Source organism: Brachyistius frenatus, unplaced genomic scaffold, assembly GCF_029030835.1.
Source record: "Brachyistius frenatus isolate BFR_SWC_R1_liver_20210118 unplaced genomic scaffold, ASM2903083v1 Contig_362, whole genome shotgun sequence".
Classification (NCBI taxonomy): Eukaryota; Metazoa; Chordata; class Actinopteri; family Embiotocidae; genus Brachyistius; species Brachyistius frenatus.
In genome coordinates, this window is record NW_027210961.1 from 1 (window position 1) to 20,317 (window position 20,317).

General features: G+C 42.4%; 2 protein-coding genes across 12 annotated transcripts; one reads left to right on the forward strand and one right to left on the reverse strand.

Annotated features, from left to right (window-relative positions):
- Positions 1-1,762: 1,762 nt before the first annotated feature.
- Positions 1,763-18,500, reverse strand: LOC138636241 (coiled-coil domain-containing protein 136-like). Of its 10 annotated transcripts, none has more exons than XM_069724162.1 (11): positions 16,883-17,033; positions 14,658-14,885; positions 11,787-11,995; positions 10,495-10,806; positions 10,352-10,426; positions 9,331-9,624; positions 8,997-9,114; positions 8,712-8,916; positions 8,458-8,592; positions 7,052-7,163; positions 6,382-6,467 (listed from the first exon to the last, which is right to left on the reverse strand). In XM_069724162.1, the coding sequence occupies exons 3-10, from the start codon at positions 11,836-11,838 to the stop codon at positions 7,062-7,064; spliced, it is 1,293 nt and encodes a 430-aa protein (XP_069580263.1). In that variant the 5' UTR covers positions 11,839-11,995; positions 14,658-14,885; positions 16,883-17,033; the 3' UTR covers positions 6,382-6,467; positions 7,052-7,061. The 10 variants fall into 10 exon arrangements, with proteins under 10 accessions (XP_069580266.1, XP_069580265.1, XP_069580270.1 ...); XM_069724160.1 differs by lacking the exon at positions 16,883-17,033 and adding an exon at positions 18,419-18,500 and having other exon boundaries at positions 6,384-6,470; XM_069724161.1 differs by having other exon boundaries at positions 6,384-6,470; positions 16,892-17,032.
- Positions 17,895-20,115, forward strand: sco2 (synthesis of cytochrome C oxidase 2). Of its 2 annotated transcripts, none has more exons than XM_069724170.1 (2): positions 17,895-18,081; positions 18,971-20,115. In XM_069724170.1, exon 2 carries the CDS (start codon positions 18,988-18,990, stop codon positions 19,777-19,779), a length of 792 nt encoding a protein of 263 aa, XP_069580271.1. In that variant the 5' UTR covers positions 17,895-18,081; positions 18,971-18,987; the 3' UTR covers positions 19,780-20,115. The 2 variants fall into 2 exon arrangements, with proteins under 2 accessions (XP_069580271.1, XP_069580272.1); XM_069724171.1 differs by lacking the exon at positions 17,895-18,081 and adding an exon at positions 18,436-18,519.
- Positions 20,116-20,317: the final 202 nt, after the last annotated feature.

Consider the following 20,317-nt stretch of genomic DNA (forward strand, 5'->3'; position numbering starts at 1 on the left):
ATCTACAATTATCTACAATTATCTACAATTATCTACAATTATCTACAGTTATCTACAATTATCTACAATTATCTACAGTTATCTACAATTATCTACAATTATCTATCTAATTATCTACAATTATCTACAATGATCTACAGTTATCTACAATGATCTACAATTATCTACAGTTATCTACATTTATCTACAATTATCTACAGTTATCTACAATTATCTACAGTTATCTACATTTATCTACAGTTATCTACAATTATCTACAGTTATCTACAGTTATCTACAATGATCTACAATTATCTACAGTTATCTACAATTATCTACAATTATCTAGTTATCTACAATTATCTACAATGATCTACAATTATCTACAGTTATCTACAATGATCTACAATTATCTACAGTTATCTACAATTATCTACAATTATCTACAGTTATCTACAGTTATCTACAATTATCTACAATTATCTACAGTTATCTACAGTTATCTACAGTTATCTACAATGATCTACAATTATCTACAGTTATCTACAATTATCTACAATTATCTAGTTATCTACAATGATCTACAATTATCTACAATTATCTACAGTTATCTACAGTTATCTACAGTTATCTACAGTTATCTACAGTTATCTACAATTATCTACAATTATCTACAGTTATCTACAATTATCTACAATGATCTACAATTATCTACAATTATCTACAATTATCTACAATTATCTACAGTTATCTACAGTTATCTACAATTATCTACAATTATCTACAATTATCTACAATTATCTACAGTTATCTACAGTTATCTACAATTATCTACAATGATCTACAATTATCTACAGTTATCTACAATTATCTACAATTATCTAGTTATCTACAATTATCTACAATTATCTACAGTTATCTACAGTTATCTACAGTTATCTACAGTTATCTACAGTTATCTACAATTATCTACAGTTATCTACAATTATCTACAATGATCTACAATTATCTACAGTTATCTACAGTTATCTACAGTTATCTACAGTTATCTACAATTATCTACATTATACAATTATCTAGTTATCTACAGTTATCTACAATTATCTACAATTATCTACAGTTATCTACAATGATCTACAATTATCTACAGTTATCTACAATTATCTACAATTATCTACAGTTATCTACAATTATCTACAATTATCTACAATTATCTACAGTTATCTACAATTATCTACAATTATCTACAGTTATCTACAGTTATCTACAATTATCTACAATTATCTACAATTATCTACAATTATCTACAGTTATCTACAATTATCTACAATTATCTACAGTTATCTACAGTTATCTACAGTTATCTACAATTATCTACAATTATCTACAATTATCTACAATTATCTACAATTATCTAGTTATCTACAATTATCTACAATTATCTACAATTATCTACAATGATCTACAATTATCTACAATTATCTACATCAATCAAACAACACGTCACATTGGCCCATTTTTTACAATTAAGGTTTGCTTTCATTTAGCTAAGCTAAGCTAAAACTGCTAACGGCAGTTACAAACAAACGAGCAGTTAAACGATGTTTGTGCGACAGACAGATGAGTTCCACACTTCTTATTGACATTATTAGGTTTGCAGCTAAAAACAACAACAAAACATCTATTTTGGTTTTATGCTAACGACGTCGCCTTGCTTCCAGTCTTCGTGCTAAACTAGAACAGCTGAAACTGATGTCATTAGAAACAACAGACGACGGGAAGATTTCAAACATCAAACGTTTCAAACTTTAAACTCCAGAAAAGCTAATAGAACAGTCGACGCTAGCTAACGGAAGAGTTGGACCGCAGCGCTCATGCTAATGTTAGCGCTGTTCATGTTCATGTTCAGGTTCATGTTCAGGTTCATGTTCAGGTTCAGATTCAGGTTCATGTTCAGGTTCAGGTTCATGTTCATGTTCATGGAGATAAAACATTTCAATCTATTCGTCTAATTTCATGCAAATTTTATACATTGCTAAATCTAAACATGCAACACCGACGGCTAGCTAACGGACTTCAGGTTTCTGACATCACAAAGGAGAAATCAGGATTTATTCATAAGTAAATTGTCCTTTAATTTTGTGTCTTTAACAACTAAAAGTCCAAATTAAATCATGTTTTCAAAGACATTTTTGGTTTGAAGAAACTTTATGTTCATGGAGAAAGTTTTCCAAACGTATCTTTACGGTTCCCAAGTAAAACTCTCCTACCACGTTATTTAAATTATAATTCTATAAACAGTTATAAAACTGTTCGAGGAAAATTCGTGAAGGTCTTTTAACAATAAGTCATTTCATCGGCGGCCTTTATTAACATTATTATTAACATTATTATTAACATTAAGTTCAGGTGGAAGATATTCGTAGGAAAACAAGCTGGTCGTTAAATCTTTGTTTTGCTTAAATGTTTCAGATGTGAAAGAAATTCGTACGGAACTTTTCAGGTTGTTTAACTTTTCTATTTAAACGTCTCTTAAAAAGCAAACAGAATTTTTGTACGATGAATCAACAGTCTGCGTTTTATGACAGTTTCGTGTCAGAATTTGTGTTCATTGTTCATATGCAAAATTAAATGTCTTTTTTTTAACCCGGTGTTTCGTGACATTTAATCTTAAAATAAATTTTGCTGTAAACAAATAGAAAACTTTTGTGTGCATGAAAATTATGCATTTAAAGATGGTAAGAATTGTATAAATCAACTGTACTGATAACGTTGGTTTCAGTACATTAATATAAATGTACTAAATAAATATAATTTGGAAGATATCAGTAAACCAATGATGAAACTATTTCTACATCTGACAAAAGCGCTAAACAGTCGAATCAGCAGCATGAAAAATAACTTCCTTTAAAATAAACATCAACTACGACTCAAACTGGAGGAAAAATACAAACCGTTATTAAAGAGGAATAAAAAGAGAGAATCGGTAGTCGTACTGAGGAACAGCAGCATGCAGTGCTCACGAAGATTTTCTTATTTTACTGACATAATAAAAAAAAGCAGATAAACAGACTGATTATTGAGGCTGTACGTACCAACATTTAGATATTACAAACGTTTACAGGATCACACTGATGTTTCCTGCCGGATGAAAGATACAAGAAGTCAGGAATATAAAGCAGTCACGTGTTCAAGATTCATTGTGAGGAAAAACAAAGAACATATTTTGGAAGTCAAAGTTAGACAAAAAAATAATAATTTACTGAATTAAAAGTCAAAATTAGCATTAACTTTTAAAGTGAAAAATTATCTCTAACAACTGAAAAAATGTGACTTAGTAAGTAAGAGTATTGACTATTTATCCTTTTATATATGTAATTATAATTTTTTTTAAAGTCCATTATTTCATCAAATCTGGCTATTTTGTATCTCATAGTTTACATGTTATTAACTTGAATCTTTTATTATTGTTATTTTCTTGGTTAAAATGATTTCCCATACATTACAAAGAAAACCTACAAAATAAGATTCCATGTGTTTCATAATAAAACATCTGACATGCAAAATCTATTAAAAGGTCTTAATGACACGTACAATATTTCACATCGATAATAATACAGGACTTCATGCATCTGATCATCGTCCTGTTCAATCACATTAATCAATAATTCTACGAGTGACTTCATTTAACGTCCTGCAGTTGTTAACAGCTCTGTTACTCTTCACTCGTTACGTCACCGATCACTTGGTTTTCAGCGTTTCAGATATTTTTTTCAGCAGGAGGCTTTTTGTTTCTTTGCAGTTCAATGGTGTCAGAGGTTGTAAATAAACTGGAATGTTTCTTATTAAGCTGTTCGTCCTTTTTCATGCATGAAGTTGAACTTAAACACTTGATTCCACCGTAAACAGGATCACAGTTATTCAAACTTCTGATTATTTATTTTTATGATCATTTGGTCTCCAGTTAAATGTAAACATGAATCAAGATCCACTTAAAGATTTAAACGTGTCTACGTGCAAAACAAAGAGGGACAGAGAATTTAATCAAACTCAATAAAAAAAAACATATAAAGCTACAAAAAAGTTAAAAAAGAGAACGTGTAAGAAAAATAACAAAAAAGAGATGATCTGAGACGTATTTTAAAGTTTTGACCGACTCAAATAAACGCGCATCCTCTAACTTCTCTTTCTTTGGGTTTTAAGTTTTGATCGGTGCTGAATCCCTGCAGCTCCATTCGGACACGATTTATCCCCAGAACGTGAAACAGTTTCTCTTTTTCTTTTAATTTGTTAGTTCTAAAAGAAGAAGAAACATTTGTCGTAGTGTTCCACAAGGCTCTATTCTCAGTCCTCTTCTATTTACCAATTTAATAAATGATATCTCTGCAACAAAAAGGTTTTCTTAATCAGAATCAGGGCAGTTCTTTAAAGAAAACATCATTTCAGTGAGAAAACCTATTTAAAGAAATGACGAAGTGATTCCTGAACACAATGAAGTCTTTGTTTCTATAAAATCACAACTAGTTTAAAAAAATAAAAAAAAAAATAAAAAAAAACATTTTGTCTCTACAAACAAGTTTAATCGCAGATCAGTGGGGAAAATATTTGTTTCAATCCGAATGGGGCTGAAAAGGAGCTAAGTTATTATCAGTCTTTGGGTTACTAAACTTTTCTTAAGATCTTTACTTTTCTGCCTTCTGCTCACCTTTCACACCTAAAACAAAGTGTCATCTGCATAAAAAACATCTGAAGTTGACGTTTTGAGTTACATTTACTCAACTGTTTGACTTTTCTCATCACATTTTCTACAACAAATACCACAATCGACATTCTGCTAAAGAACAACAACAACAACAACACATCTTTTTAAATCGAAAGCAACTTTGGAACAATCTGAGTTTAAACACAGTGAAATCAGTTGACACAAATAATCTCAGAAATGATTCATCTCCAATAAATGTCCTTCTGAAAGTGCTGCTTTGCTCAGTAGATATTCACGCTACTCGTTTGGTACTATAAACACACAAATACAGACATTTTAAATTCCTCTATAAATGGACAAATAAAGCTTTTCATGCTACAAACCAAACGTGCTAAACTACATCAGTCGGTTTGAGATGAACACACGATGGGACGATATTTCAGCGTGAAGCAGTCGATGTATTAAAAACACAAAACAATCCAATTTGATCTGCTTCTGTTTTCTTCGTCATCTGAAACTCAGCGAGTGCAAAATACTTTTAATCCAGCAAGAAAAAATAAGGCGAAGAACTGTAGCTCTGAAATTATATTTTGAAAAAAAGATTTGTATCTTTGTAAATTGAGATCATTTCTGTGAATGTTTTCAGACTAAGAAGTCTGAATTTTTATAATTCTCATGTTATTTTGAAACTAACGACCAATTTTTCACGTGATAAATGATATAAATCTGTTAGTTTCAGCTGATCAGCTGATTCTCAGACGCTCGCCATCATGACCCAGAAGTGTGACTCAGGCTTTCATTCACAAACGTCTTCACTCAACATAAACTTATATTTCTGATATTGACTGCAGTTTTACATAATAAAAATCTATATTCATATATTCTGAGGAAGCGTAGAGACGCTGTTCTGTGTCCACGGCTCTTTACTGGATTTGCATGCTGCTGTGTTTTAAATATTAAAACCTGGTTTAATAAAACTAAATAGATCAAACTTGGATTATAAAAATAAAAACTTTGATTGTTATCATTCAGCACTTTGAGATTTTAAACAAAGTTCAGTTGATCTGCAGAAAGTTATTTTTCTATTTCATATCAGTTAAAAAAAAATTATTCGACCTCACCAATGTAAAAAGTGTAAGAAAACAACAAAGTACATTTACTCAAATACTGTACGTTTTTAAGGTATTCTCTATTTTATGCTACTTTATGCTTTTACTACATTTCAGAAGGAAATATTGAACATTTTACTGCAGACTTATTGGAAAACGTTCATTACTTTGTTTAAATTTAACAATAAATATGATACAAAAATCAGCTCACTTTGATCAGCTACGACATCAAAATGCTACGCTTACGCAAAATGATGAGATACAATGATATATTACTTTATACTGCATTTTAAAAACCTTTAAATTCTTCTGGATATTTTCAAACTCTAGAAAACCTTCACTTCCCGTCAGACTCTTGGACCATGATGGTGTGATCAGTAAATCCGTGGCGTGACTTCCCTGCTGACCTGCAGGGGGAGTAGAGAGTCATTCGGATCGTTGGCGTTTCCCTCCGGCACTCACTGGCGTCCGTTCGGGTCGAGGCGATACGACAAGCAGACATCAGTACGGCGACATGGATGAGGGCGGCGCTGGATGGGTGACGGCGATCCCACAGTTCACCGTGAGGTCACTTCCTGTGCGGTCCCTCAGGCCCTGGTGAAGCTGGGGATGACCAGAACCACGATGGCTGCCACGGCGACCGCCGCCACCGCCAGGTTCCAGCCTTCAGTGTTACTCTGCTGAGAGACCACGAGTCAGTAAAGCTGATCTGTGACGCAGCGTTCACACATTCAGCGCTGCCATACGGATCAATACGTTCACATCAGGCTCCCAACTGAACTTATTGATCCACCCTCATATTTCTATAATAACTGAGGTGTTGTGTTAATAACTTGGACGCAGAAAACTCGAAGCACGATGATCCATCAAACTGGACAAACGGTCTCAGTAAGAATTAAGACAATAGAGATGCATTTACACATCACTTCCCCCTGGTGGAGGATGGAGGAATCCTCACAGCTGATTTACTTCAGAGGTAAACTTTCTAATGACTTTACAAACATTTAAATTATGCAACTATAAATGATCAGAGTAAAGCTGGGACCTCTGGGGCCCTCTGGGATCTCCGGGGCCCTGTGGGGCCTCCGGGGAGTTGGCCACGCTGCCAGGTTGGTTCCAGAGATCAGGGAGGAGGTTCGGACTTCAACAACACTTTAACTGGATCATCAGAACAGGTTTTAAAACGATGTTCGCTTGTTTTTCAGCCACTCAGATGCTACAAGAAGCACAGCGTCGTAGAGAAAGAAGGGCGTGGCCATACCTGGTCCCCTCTAGGACGCCAGCTCCTCCCACCAGCACCAAATCAAGGCCACTATAACAATCATTCCTATGAAGGGGATGGAGAGAACAGGGGGCTCAGACGGACGAGTGCTCTGAGGAGAAGACAGAGGAGTGTCGGGGGGATGGAGAGAGGAGAAAATAAAATAATCAGAGTAATAAAGTCAGAAGGCGTGAGGGAGAGCAGCGAGCAGGCAGCCAATGAAACACCGGATTGAAAGAGGATGGACGGAGACAGAAGAGAGACGACAGGCCGGCAACTTCAACAACCATCAAATCTACAGAGTTTGATGAGACGAAGGTGACGGAGGAAGCAGGATGTCCAGACATCCAACATTCAAAGACAAGATGGCCGCGGTCGAAGCTACAAACAGCCGCATCTTGTCAATTAAAGATGTCCACCGACACGCTGCAGGGGGTTGTGGGTAAAGGTTCAACTACAGGAAAACTACCACTATGGAGGACAGGAATGAAGTGGATGATTGGATGAAGAGGAGCCGAGGAGGGATCGAGTCACCGGCCAGTCCAACAAACGTCCGACGCTTGGAGACCAGAACGCTTCGGGACAACAAATTCCGTCGCTAGTTGTAAAACCAAAATCCAAATAGAGTCTCAGGTCAAGAAAAGCAAGTCCAACAAAACGCTTTGAAACCTTCGCCAAGTCTCAGGCAAACAAATTCCATCTCTGGTTTTAACTTCTTAAATACAATTCAAGTCCAAAGTCGAGACCAGCGAGTCTTCGAGTCACGTAGGAACGTCGGCGCTGAGTCAACGGTCCAGACGAGCTGTTAGCAAATTCTGTGTCTGGTTCTAACATCAAGATGGACGAGTCCAAAGGTCTTTGGTTGATCGCGTCAACTTGAAGAGTCAAAGAGATTAAATCCAACTTAAATACGTATCGTTATTGAAACCAGGAACGTCTTCAGCCTGAAAGTTTGTCTCAAGTCTCAAGTCCATCCTGTCACCTGTCAATCAAACCCAGCAGGTCCTGGAAAGTCTTTGAAACCACATCAGGATCTGGTGCTAAAGTCCAAGTGGAGGTACGAGTCGTTCAGGAGGTGTTCCCCACACGACCAGCCCTCAGCCAATCAGACAGAGCCTTTCAATAAACCTGATGTCTGACGGCAGCACAGAGAAACAGACGAGATGACGACAACAAACCGTTCGAACCAGGAAGCAGAATGAACCGACGGGCCGACATGCACACAGCAGATGGACAGTCGTCATGGAGACCAGAACTCAGACCTCCGCTGTTAGAGCTTCTTAAACTGACCTGGAAATGTTTCATTCATTGAACCAACCAACAAGGATTCAGCCTGATCTGTCCTTTCCCCAACGATCTATCAGCTCTCCACTCGACCCCCGAGGCTTTGACCTTTGACCCCTCACCTTGGACTTCCTGCCCACCAGTTGGTGCAGCTCGGCCCTGCAGCGCTGCAGCTCCTCCTGGAGCGCTGCTCGCTCCCCCTGGCTGCCGTCGTAGAGACGCTGCAGGTCGACCAGCTCGTCCTTCAGACCGTCACACTGTCGGACAGACGGACACACTGAGTCCATCCCAGCCTCACCGCGGAGAGACAGACAAACTGAGTCCATCCCAGCCTCACCGCGGAGAGACAGACAAACTGAGTCCATCCCAGTCTCACCTCTCTCTGGACTTTCTGAGCCATCTCCTTCGCTTGTCTCAGTTGGACCTTCAGGACGCTGACGTCCTCCTGGACCAGAGACGAGGCCCCGCCTCCAGGTTCGGGTCCGGACTGGGAGAACGTGATGTACGAGTCCTTCTGCTGGTCGTGCTGCTCCCGCTCAGCGCCGCCCTCCGCTCTGACTGCCAGGTACACGTCGTCACACCTGATCACAGGAGACGGACAGGAGACTTCAGTGGTGAGGACAGGCTGACGGTTTGATTGACAGCTGCTGGGACCACTCACGTGTCTCGTTGCTGCTGCAGTTGCTCCACTTTGTTTCTCAGCTGTTTGTTGTCGGTGGTCAAAGTCCGACGATCGTCTGTCAGACAGATGATGTCATCCTGCAGCTGAGTGATGTCACCTGAGCACGGACCACACACATGATCTAAAGTTACTCGTTACAGTAACTAGTTACATTATTTAACGTTACTGGTTACAGTATTTAACGTTACTCGTTACAGTAACTAGTTACATTATTTAACATGACTAGTTACAGTAACTAGTTACATTATTTAACGTTACTAGTTACAGTAACTAGCTACAGTTTTTAACGTTACTAGTTACAGTAACTAGTTACCGTGTGCCATGGCGCCGCAGCTCTTCATGCTCATCTCGGCTCTCAGGGTTGTGACCTCCAGCTCGTACTCGGCCGAGGTGGCGTGCAGCCTCTGTAGCTCCGCCCTCAGACGACACAGCTCCTCCTGCATGGAGGCGATGTCGTTCTCCCTCTCTCCTGCCGCCTCCTCAGCCGCCTGCTGCAACACCAGAACCTCCTCCTGAGCCGAGCGCAGCTCCTGCTGTACCTCCTCCAGCTCGCTCTCCTTCTCCTCCTCCAGGCTGTCCATCTCCTCCTGGACCGAACGCAGCTGAGCTGCAGACATACGGGGGAGTCAGAGCGATAATGATGGTGATGATGATGATGATGATGATGATGATGATGATGAAGGTGATGATGATAATGAAGGTGATGATGATGATGATGATGATGATGATGATGAAGGTGATGATGATGATGATGATGGTGGTGATGATGATGATGATGATGATAATGAAGGTGATGATGATGATGATGATGGTGGTGATGATGATGAAAATGATGATGGTGATGATGATGGTGATGATGATGGTGAGGGTAATGATGATGATGATGATGATGATGATGATGATGATGATAATGAAGGTGATGATGATGATGATGATAATGAAGGTGATGATGATGATGATAATGAAGGTGATGATGATGATGATGATGATAATGAAGGTGATGATGATGATGATGATGATGATAATGAAGGTGATGATGATGATGATGATGGTGGTGATGATGATGAAAATGATGATGGTGATGATGATGGTGATGATGATGGTGAGGGTAATGATGATGATGATAATGATGGTGGTGATGATGATGAAAATGATGATGGTGATGATGATGGTGATGATGATGGTGAGGGTAATGATGATGATGATGATGATGGTGGTGATGATGATGAAAATGATGATGGTGATGATGATGATGAAAATGATGATGGTGATGATGATGGTGATCAAACTGAATGTTTTGACCTCTGACAGGAAACAGGAAGTGAACTTTGAACCTTGTAGTCTCTGGATCTGCCTGGTGAAGCTCTCAGCCTGGTGAGCGCTGGCCAGTCGCTCCTCATCCAGGAGACCTGAGGATAGACAGGAGAACCATGAGGAGGAGGAGGAGGAGAAGGAGGAGGAGTCAGCTGACACTCACCCTGCAGCTCCATGACGTTGTCCTCGTGTCTCTGGGAAACCTCCTGCGTCTCCTCCACCTCCAGGAGCAGCTGTATCACCTGAGCTCTCAGCTCCTCCAGCTCCTCCTCTTCATCTTTCACTCCTCCTCCTGCCGCCACTTGCTCCTCTTCCTCCTCCAACTTCTCCTCCGTCACCTCCTTCTCTTCCTCCTGCTGTCCCTTCTCTCCATCTCCCAGCGGCTCCTCCTTCTCCTCCAGAGACTCCCTCTCTTTGGCCGTCAGGGTGTCTGCCAGCATGATGGGCTTCTCCTCCTTCAGCTCGCACAGCTCGTCTTTGGAGAGAGAGGGTAGGGATAGGGGTTGTGGGGGAGGGGTTACATGTTAAATATGTCATATTGAGTCATGCAGGTGTTTCAGAACAGGAGGAGGAACAGGAAGAGGAGCAAGAGGAGGAGGACGAGGACAAGGAGGAAGAAAAACTTTGCCCAAAACATTTTGGTTTTTCACTTGCGGAAGTCCTGAATATTGTTTTTATTAACGTTAATATTCATGTTCATAAATGAGCTCTGTAACGTTCTCCTCCTCTTCCTCTTCCTACTCTTGATCATCCTCCTCCTCATCAGGCTTCACAGATTCAAAAGATTGTTATTCAGAAAATTAAACATTAAATATGAATTCAATCACAGATGAAAACAATCAGTTCATCGATCAGATCAATAATTAATATTGATAAAATCTTTTGATCCACCCTGAGTGTCGGATGTTTGATGAAGACGCTGATGAAGCTGCAGGTTTATGTCTCTGACAGCTCGCCTGCTCGATTGGTCGAAGCTGCTGGCAGGCAGCCAATCACAGTGAGGCAGTGACAGCAGCATCACAGTGACATCATCATCCTGCTCTTCCTCCTGTCATCACTCGAGCACATGCTCCTTTTCATCAGGGGTCTACCATCATCATCATCCTCTTCCTCCTGACATTAAACACACACACACACACACACACACACACACACACACACACACACACACACACACACACAACACTGAGGAGGGAACATGCAGCACTTCCTCCAGCCCTTTCACAATAAAAGCCTTCCACTCACTTTTCCTGGAAACATCAACAGAGTTTTAAAAGTTTAAAAGAATAAAAGATACAACTACCTATGGGTCTCTGGAGGGCTTTTATTGTGACACAGGAAGTGTCGAGTGTGAGGTGTGTCACTGATCACACTCTTCTTCATCACTCCTTCATCACTCACTCCTCTTTATCACTCCTTCATCACTCACACTCCTCTTCATCACACACCACTGACCAGACGGGTCGAGGACCTCCTCGATGACGGGAGGCAGACGGAGTCCGTCCATGATGTCAGCTAATGGAGGGGGCGGAGCTTCAGCTGCAGAGAGGTCAATGGAGGATCAGAGCTCCACGCAGAGGGGGGGAGGAGTGGAGGATACGATGGAGCCACAGAAGACTCCTCACGCTCCGGACAGAAGGAGGCGCTGTAGCATCTTCATCATCCTGGAGGGAGAGAGGAGGAGAAGGAGGAGGAGGATAAGAGGGTGGAGGAGGAGGGGGAGAGGGAGGTGGTATGTGAAAACTGCGACACGACTACAACTGCATCATCACAGATACAAATTCTACACAGAAGATCGATCAAACACAGAAACACAACCAGCTGATACACGTCTGACCTGCAACACGTCAACAACACATCTGACCTGCAACACGTCAACAACACGTCAACAACACGTCTGACCTGCAACACGTCAACAACACATCTGACCTGCAACACGTCAACAACACGTCAACAACACATGTGACCTGAAACACGTTAACAACACGTCTGACCTGCAACACGTCAACAACACGTAAACAACACGTCTGACCTGCAACATGTCAACAACATGTCAACAACACATCTGACCTGCAACACGTCAACAACACGTCAACAACACGTCTGACCTGCAACACGTCAACAACACGTCAACAACACATGTGACCTGCAACACGTCAACAACACGTCTGACCTGCAACATGTCAACAACACGTCAACAACACGTCTGAGCTGCAACACGTCAACAACACGTCAACAACACATCTGACCTGCAACACGTCAACAACACGTCAACAACACATCTGACCTGCAGCATGTCAACAACACGTCAACAACACGTCTGACCTGCAACACGTCAACAACACGTCAACAACACATCTGACCTGCAACACGTCAACAACACGTCAACAACACATCTGACCTGCAACACGTCAACAACATGTCTGACTTGCAACACGTCAACAACACATCAACAACACGCCTGACCTGCAGCTGCACTACTTCTATAATGCACCAGATCAGACTGACAGAGACTGAACCAACCACAGACTGTTTATACCTGAACAACAACAACAAAAACAACACAGAACCAACAGGAAGACCCTCATCTTCATCAAAGAAGAAGTTTAGGGACTGAGTTAGTGGACGAGTTAATGGACGAGTTAGCGGACGAGTTAGTGGATGAGTTAGTGGATGCATTAATCATCGAGTTAGTGGACAAGTTAGTGGATAAGTTAGTGGACAAGTTAGTGGATAAGTTAGTACACGAGTTAGTGGATGAGTTAATCATCGAGTTAGTGGACGAGTTAATGGATACGTGGACGAGTTAGTGAATGAGTTAGTAGACAAGTTAGTGGATTCGTTTATTGACGAGTTAGTGGACAAGTTAGTGGATTAGTTAGTGTACGAGTTAGTGGGTGATCAAGTTAGTGGATTAGTGGACGAGTTAGTTGATGAGTTAGTGTATGAGTTAGTGGTGGAGTTAATCATTGAGTTAGTGGATACGTTTTATTTTTTGGAGCCAGTATTGACCATATTTGGATGTTTTGGGGACCTGTCAATCAAACAGCCCCGTCCCCAATCATATCGGTGTTTGAGTTCTAATATGTAACAAATTATTTCCAGAAGGACAAACAAGGGACTTTATCTAACAACACCATGATGTTTTTTGAATGGGAGTCTATGGAGACCGCCCCTAGTGGTCCTCAGTGGTACTACAGATGGAGTCTATGGAGACGGCCCCTAGTGGTCCTCAGTGGTACTACAGATGGAGTCTATGGAGACAGCCCCTAGTGGTCCTCAGTGGTACTACAGATGGAGTCTATGGAGACGGCCCCTAGTGGTCCTCAGTGGTACTACAGATGGAGTCTATGGAGACGGCCCCTAGTGGTCCTCAGTGGTACTACAGATGGAGTCTATGGAGACGGTCCCTAGTGGTCCTCAGTGGTACTACAGATGGAGTCTATGGAGACGGCCCCTAGTGGTCCTCAGTGGTACTACATATGGAGTCTATGGAGACGGCCCCTAGTGGTCCTCAGTGGTACTACATATGGAGTCTATGGAGACGGCCCCTAGTGGTCCTCAGTGGTACTACATATGGAGTCTATGGAGACGGCCCCTAGTGGTCCTCAGTGGTACTACATATGGAGTCTATGGAGACGGCCCCTAGTGGTCCTCAGTGGTACTACAGATGGAGTCTATGGAGACGGCCCCTAGTGGTCCTAAGTGGTACTACAGATGGAGTCTATGGAGACGGCCCCTAGTGGTCCTCAGAGGTACTACACTTTACAGACCTGGAAACTACGAACAACTTTACTACAGTTTATGGTTTATAAACTCATATTCCCTTAAAAATTACAGCAGTATTTCCAGGAGACATGTGACATCATTAAACATGTTTATGTTTACAGTTTTACCTCCAAACAAACAAACAGACTTTGGAACATGTTCTGGTAAATGATCAATTAGACCTCATGGTTTAATTTATTATTATCAGGTTATCATCCTCCTCATTCTAAATATTACAGTGATGTCAACTCATTACTACATCACAGACTGTTTACCTCTTCGTGATATTCATATTGAACACAGTCCAGGTTGCTTTTCTTGTCCTGCAGCTGAAACATCTGTTCAATAACTCGACATGTTTGAGTCTCAAAGGTCCGACAGTCAATCAGAGTCTTGCTGCTACAACATGATCAATAAAATGTTGTACTGCCTCTTTAAGCAGAATCAGCTGCAGATATTCTTCATGGTGTCTGTTCCCTCTGAGTGACCTTCCTCCGGTCTCATATCCATCCCTCTCCTCTGTCCCTGCAGCAGACACGGATCAGAACCAGCACCTACCTGATGCAGTGTTCTGGTTCTGAGAGCAGTGCACCTCCTCCTCCTCCTCCTCTTCCTCCTTCTGTTTTCCTATATTTCCTCCTCAGCATCAGCTCCTCTCTCAGCGTGATGCAGAGCGACGTCACTACATGCTACAGACAGACAGCCACGGTGTGAAAACCCAACGAGCACGCATGACGTCATTCATTAACCCCTTCACGGCTCCGAGACGCCGGTACTGCTGCACCGCTGCAGAGAGACAAGGAGACAGAGAGACAAGGAGACAAGGAGACAGAGACACAAGGAGACAGAGTGACAAGGAGACACTCCATCAGGGACAGGATTTATATATATATATATATATATATATATATATATACAGTGGGTATGGAAAGTATTCAGACTCCTTTAAATTTTTCACTCTTTGTTTCATTGCAGCCATTTGCTAAAATCAAAAAAGTTCATTTTATTTCTCATTAATGTACACTCAGCACCCCATCTTGACAGAAAAAAACAGAAATGTAGAAATTTGTGCAAATTTATTAAAAAAGAAAAACTGAAATATCACATGGTCATAAGTATTCAGACCCTTTGCTGTGACACTCATATTTAACTCACATGCTGTCCATTTCTTCTGATCCTCCTTGAGATGGTTCTACTCCTTCATTGGAGTCCAGCTGTGTTTAATTAAACTGATTGGACTTGATTAGGAAAGGCACACACCTGTCTATATAAGACCTTACAGCTCACAGTGCATGTCAGAGCAAATGAGAATCATGAGGTCGAAGGAACTGTCCAAGGAGCTCAGAGACAGAGTTGTGGCAAGGCACAGATCTGGCCAAGGTTACAAAATAATTTCTGCAGCACTCAAGGTTCCTAAGAGCACAGTGGCCTCCATAATCCTTAAATGGAAGAAGTTTGGGACGACCAGAACTCTTCCTAGACCTGGCCGTCCAGCCAAACTGAGCAATCGTGGGAGAAGAGCCTTGTTGAGAGAGGTAAAGAAGAACCCAAAGATCACTGTGGCTGAGCTCCAGAGATGCAGTAGGGAGATGGGAGAAAGTTCCACAAAGTCAACTATCACTGCAGCCCTCCACCAGTCGGGGCTTTATGGCAGAGTGGCCCGATGGAAGCCTCTCCTCAGTGCAAGACATATGAAAGCCCGCATAGAGTTTGCCAAAAAACACATGAAGGACTCCCAGACTATGAGAAATAAGATTCTCTGGTCTGATGAGACCAAGATTGAACTTTTTGGCATTAATTCTAAGCGGTATGTGCGGAGAAAACCAGGCACTGCTCATCACCTGCCCAATACAATACCAACAGTGAAGCATGGTGGTGGCAGCATCATGCTATGGGGGTGTTTTTCAGCTGCAGGGACAGGACGACCGGTTGCAATTGAAGGAAAGATGAATGCGGCCAAGTACAGAGATATCCTGGAAGAAAACCTCTTCCAGAGTGCTCTGGACCTCAGACTGGGCCGAAGGTTCACCTTCCAACAAGACAATGACCCGAAGCACACAGCTAAAATAACAAAGGAGTGGCTTCGGAACAACTCTGTGACCATCCTTGACTGGCCCAGCCAGAGCCCTGACCTAAACCCAATGGAGCATCTCTGGAGAGACCTGAAAATGGCTGTCCACCAACGTTCACCATCCAACCTGATGGAACTGGAGAGGATCTGCAAGGAAGAATGGCAGAGGATCCCCAAATCCAGGTGTGAAAAGCTTGTTGCATCATTCCCAAGAAGACTCATGGCTGTACGAGCTCAAAAGGGTGCTTCTACTCAATACTGAGCAAAGGGTCTGAATACTTATGACCATGTGATATTTCAGGTTTTCTTTTTTAATAAATTTGCACAAATTTCTACATTTGTTTTTTCCTGTCAAGATGGGGTGCTGAGTGTACATTAATGAGAAATAAAATGAACCTTTTTGATTTTAGCAAATGGCTGCAACGAAACAAAGAGTGAAAAATGTAAAGGGGTCTGAATACTTTCCGTACCCACTGTATATGTGTGTGTGTGTGTGTGTGTGTATATGTATATGTATGTATATAGATAGATAGGTACTTTAGTAATCCCAAAAGGTGAAATTGTGTGTATATGTATGTATTGAATGATGAAGCTAAGCTAACGTTTCCCTGCAGGTGTGATTTAACACCAGGTAACACTGGATCATCAATCTCCCCCCACCCCCACCACCCCTCCCCTGCTGGTAAAACTGGAGCTGCAGCAGACTCTCCACCTCTCTCACTCTTGAGTGGTTGCTAGGCAACACCAATCCGGGCTGGATAACATTAAAGGCCATATGAGGAGAGAAGGAGAAGAACGGTGCCAAAAGATCACGTGTTCAGTTACAGAGGAGACATTAACAAGAGGCAGGGTCCTGGTCCTGGTCTTGATCCTGGTCCTGGTCTTGATCCTGGTCCTGGTCCTGATCCTGATCCTGGTCCTGGTCCTGGTCTTGGTCCTGATCCGGATCCGGATCCTGGTCTTGGTCCTGGTCCTGGTCCTGGTCCTGATCCAGATCCGGATCCGGATCCTGATCCTGATCCTGGTCCTGGTCCTGGTCCGGATCCTGGTCCTGATCCGGATCCTGGTCCTGGTGTCTTAAATACTCCATCAAGTTCATCGTTCTTCCTCCTCAGTGATTAAACACATCTGACCTGGTTTCTCCTGCAGTGGTGAGCAGCTCATCAATAACACATGGCTAACACAGGAGGAGGAGGAGGAGGAGCTGGTGATCACAGAGACCTGGAGGACAGATGTTATCAGTGTCTCCACCGGGACATTCGAGTACTCTGCATATTCTGAGTCTTTATTTATTATTTCATGATTCTAAATCAGCATCAATCAATCAATCAATAATGAAAACACACACCTGCTCTCAGTTTAAGGACAAACAAACATAATAAATAAACAATAAAAACTTAATGAATTATATTGTAATATGAAATGAATTCTCGACCTCTGATATATTTTTATGACATTAACCTGAAAGTTGAATAAAAATGAAACCGTGCAGTGAAGATGTAAGATTGTGTAATAATTTATACATAGAAAATTATGTATTATTATTTATCATTTTAATAAAACAACATATAAACACAAACAGTTTCAGGCAGTTTTTCCAGACTTCAGCTGCAACTAATAATTATTGATTCTTATAAAATAACTGATTATTTAGTCTGAAAACGTTTTTTATTCTCCGGGCGGTGTTTCCGGTTCGTGTCGAATCTGCGGACGCGGAGCAGTTTGACGTAAATCCAGCGTGTGTGTGTGTGACCGGTTGATGTGTGTGTGACGGTTGATGTGTGTGTGACGGTTGATGTGTGTGTGACCGGTTGATGTGTGTGTGACGGTTGATGTGTGTGTGACGGTTGATGTGTGTGTGACCGGTTGATGTGTGTGTGACCGCAGAAGTCCACGTGCGGCTCTGAACAGGTGAGATAGCCGCAGTTTACCGGAACTCACTTAGCACGACATGCTAACGTTAGCTTCCCTGCAGCAGGTTAAAGTGACGGAGTGCTGCCTCACAGTTAGCATGACATGCTAACGTGGAGCGGGTTAACTATTGGTTATCGGTTAGCATTTAAACTAACTGTTTGTCGTGTTTTTGACGCTTCCTGTAACGTTCACTAACTCTGACGTCACAGCGTCGCTTACGTAACGCGGTCCTGTTCGGCTCGCTCGGACAAGGTTAGGTTAGGTTAGCGGAAACTTCTGAGGTTTCGTGTGAATAAACTTCATTCATCGATTCAATACAAGAACAGAAACGTACCTGCGGACAGGTGCGGGTCTCCGCTGCAGGTCGGCGGGGTTCAGGTCGATGTCAGGCGGCTTTAAAAACACAGAACAGCCGCTTCTTCACAACCAGCGCAGGTCAGTTTCATTAAAATGAATGACGACTTAGTCCGTGTGGGGCCGCTGGGGGCGCTGTGGTGCGCAGGTATGAAAGCCCGGAGTGATTAATATTGAATACATTTGAACTAAAGACGTTATGGCAGGAATAAATATGAGATTTTAAAAGTGTAAATCTTATAAATAGAACATAGAAATAACATAAATATCGAACTTCAACTTATAATTATTAAATGTTATTTTTATATTAGTTTTTTCAACATTTTCCAGAAGTCTGTTTTCATTCGGGCGAAATCAACAAAATAAAATATCTCAATATTTTCTACCAAACACCTCGTTAACAGTCGGAGTTCAAACTAAACAATCTCCGATCAATAATCATCATTAATGTTGATGTAATAACGTAATGATTGTCATATGACGTAATAACGGATCATTCTGTATCCCTCCGAACCGTCTGGTTCTGTCGCAGGTCGTCGGCCGGCGGACATGTTGGTGCTGCGGTGCATTGTGGGTGATCTGCACGGAGGAGGACTCCTGAGACGTCTGCAGAGGACGTTTGTGTCCCCGTCGTGTCGTCCCTATGTTCGTCCTCCTCAGCGGACTCAGACCCGGTTCCAGTCTCGGGGTCCGGACCCGCCGGCCCGCCTGAGGCTGCGGACGCGGCTGCTGGTGGCGCTGCTGCTCGGCGGCGGGCTTCTGGCCGTGACGGCGTTCGTGCGCTCGGAGAAGCAGCAGAAGTTGCGTCGTCAGCGCGTGGAGCAGCTGCAGCAGGTGGCGCTGGGTCGCGGCACCTTCAGCCTGCTGGACCACCGGGGCGTCCGCAGAACCAAGCGGGACTTCGCGGGCCGCTGGGTTCTGCTGTACTTCGGCTTCACGCACTGTCCCGACATCTGTCCCGACGAGCTGGACAAGCTGAGCGCCGTGGTGGCGGCGCTGGACCGCGACGCCGCGCTGCCGCCGTTGCAGCCGCTCTTCATCACAGTGGACCCGGACCGGGACGACGTGCCGGCGCTGGCCCGCTACGTCCAGGACTTCCACCCCCGACTGATCGGGCTGACGGGGACGCCCGAGGAGGTGAAAGACGCGGGGCGGGACTACAGAGTGTACGCCAGCGCCGGGCCCAAGGACGAGGACGGGGACTACATGGTGGACCACACCGTCCTCATCTACCTCCTCAGTCCCGACGGGCTCTTCATGGACTACTACAACCGGACCAGAACCACGGACCAGATCACACACAGCATCCGGAACCACATCCAGAACCACAGCGCACTCTGAACCAGACCTCAGGTCCACTTCTCTGGAAACAAACGTATGCAGCTCGGTTCCAGTTCTTCTCAAGGAAATATATATAAATAAATATTTAACAGTCTGACAGTCTCCTGCTGACACGATAATAAATGAATATTTGGTCGTTAAGTGTTGAATTCACGACATACAGATATGAACACGAGCACATCTTCATCATTTGATGTTAAATTAACAGGAAACAATCTATGATCTCAGAACAGGAAATGAACTCTGACCTCACATGTCACCTGGTGTTTCTGCTTCCTGTTGGATGAATCGTCTCTTTTCTGTCTAATAAACGTTTGTTGGTATGAAGAAAGAAAATCCCTTAATTGTTTCAGAGAACCGTTGAGTTTCACCAACACAACAACAACACAACAAAGAACAACAAAATCACGTAAAAGCGTCATACTGCAACATGTGCTCCAACACGCTGTAAGATGACGTGTTCATCACGTTTCTGACCACATGGTGAACTATGATGTGTTTTCATACAAAGATTAGTTTGTTTTCATTTTTAACATAA

Bases quoted from the DNA above. Each gene is read 5' to 3' on its own strand.
- LOC138636241 (XM_069724162.1), bottom strand. From the start codon at position 11,838: ATGGACGGACTCCGTCTGCCTCCCGTCATCGAGGAGGTCCTCGACCCG. The intron at 10,807-11,786 runs GTCAGTGGTGTG...CTCTCTCCAAAG, and splicing joins GGAGGTCCTCGACCCGTCTG to ACGAGCTGTGCGAGCTGAAG. The intron at 8,917-8,996 runs GTGAGTGGTCCC...TCCTGTGATCAG, and splicing joins CTGCAGCAGCAACGAGACAC to GTGTGACGACGTGTACCTGG.
- sco2 (XM_069724170.1), top strand. From the start codon at position 18,988: ATGTTGGTGCTGCGGTGCATTGTGGGTGATCTGCACGGAGGAGGACTC.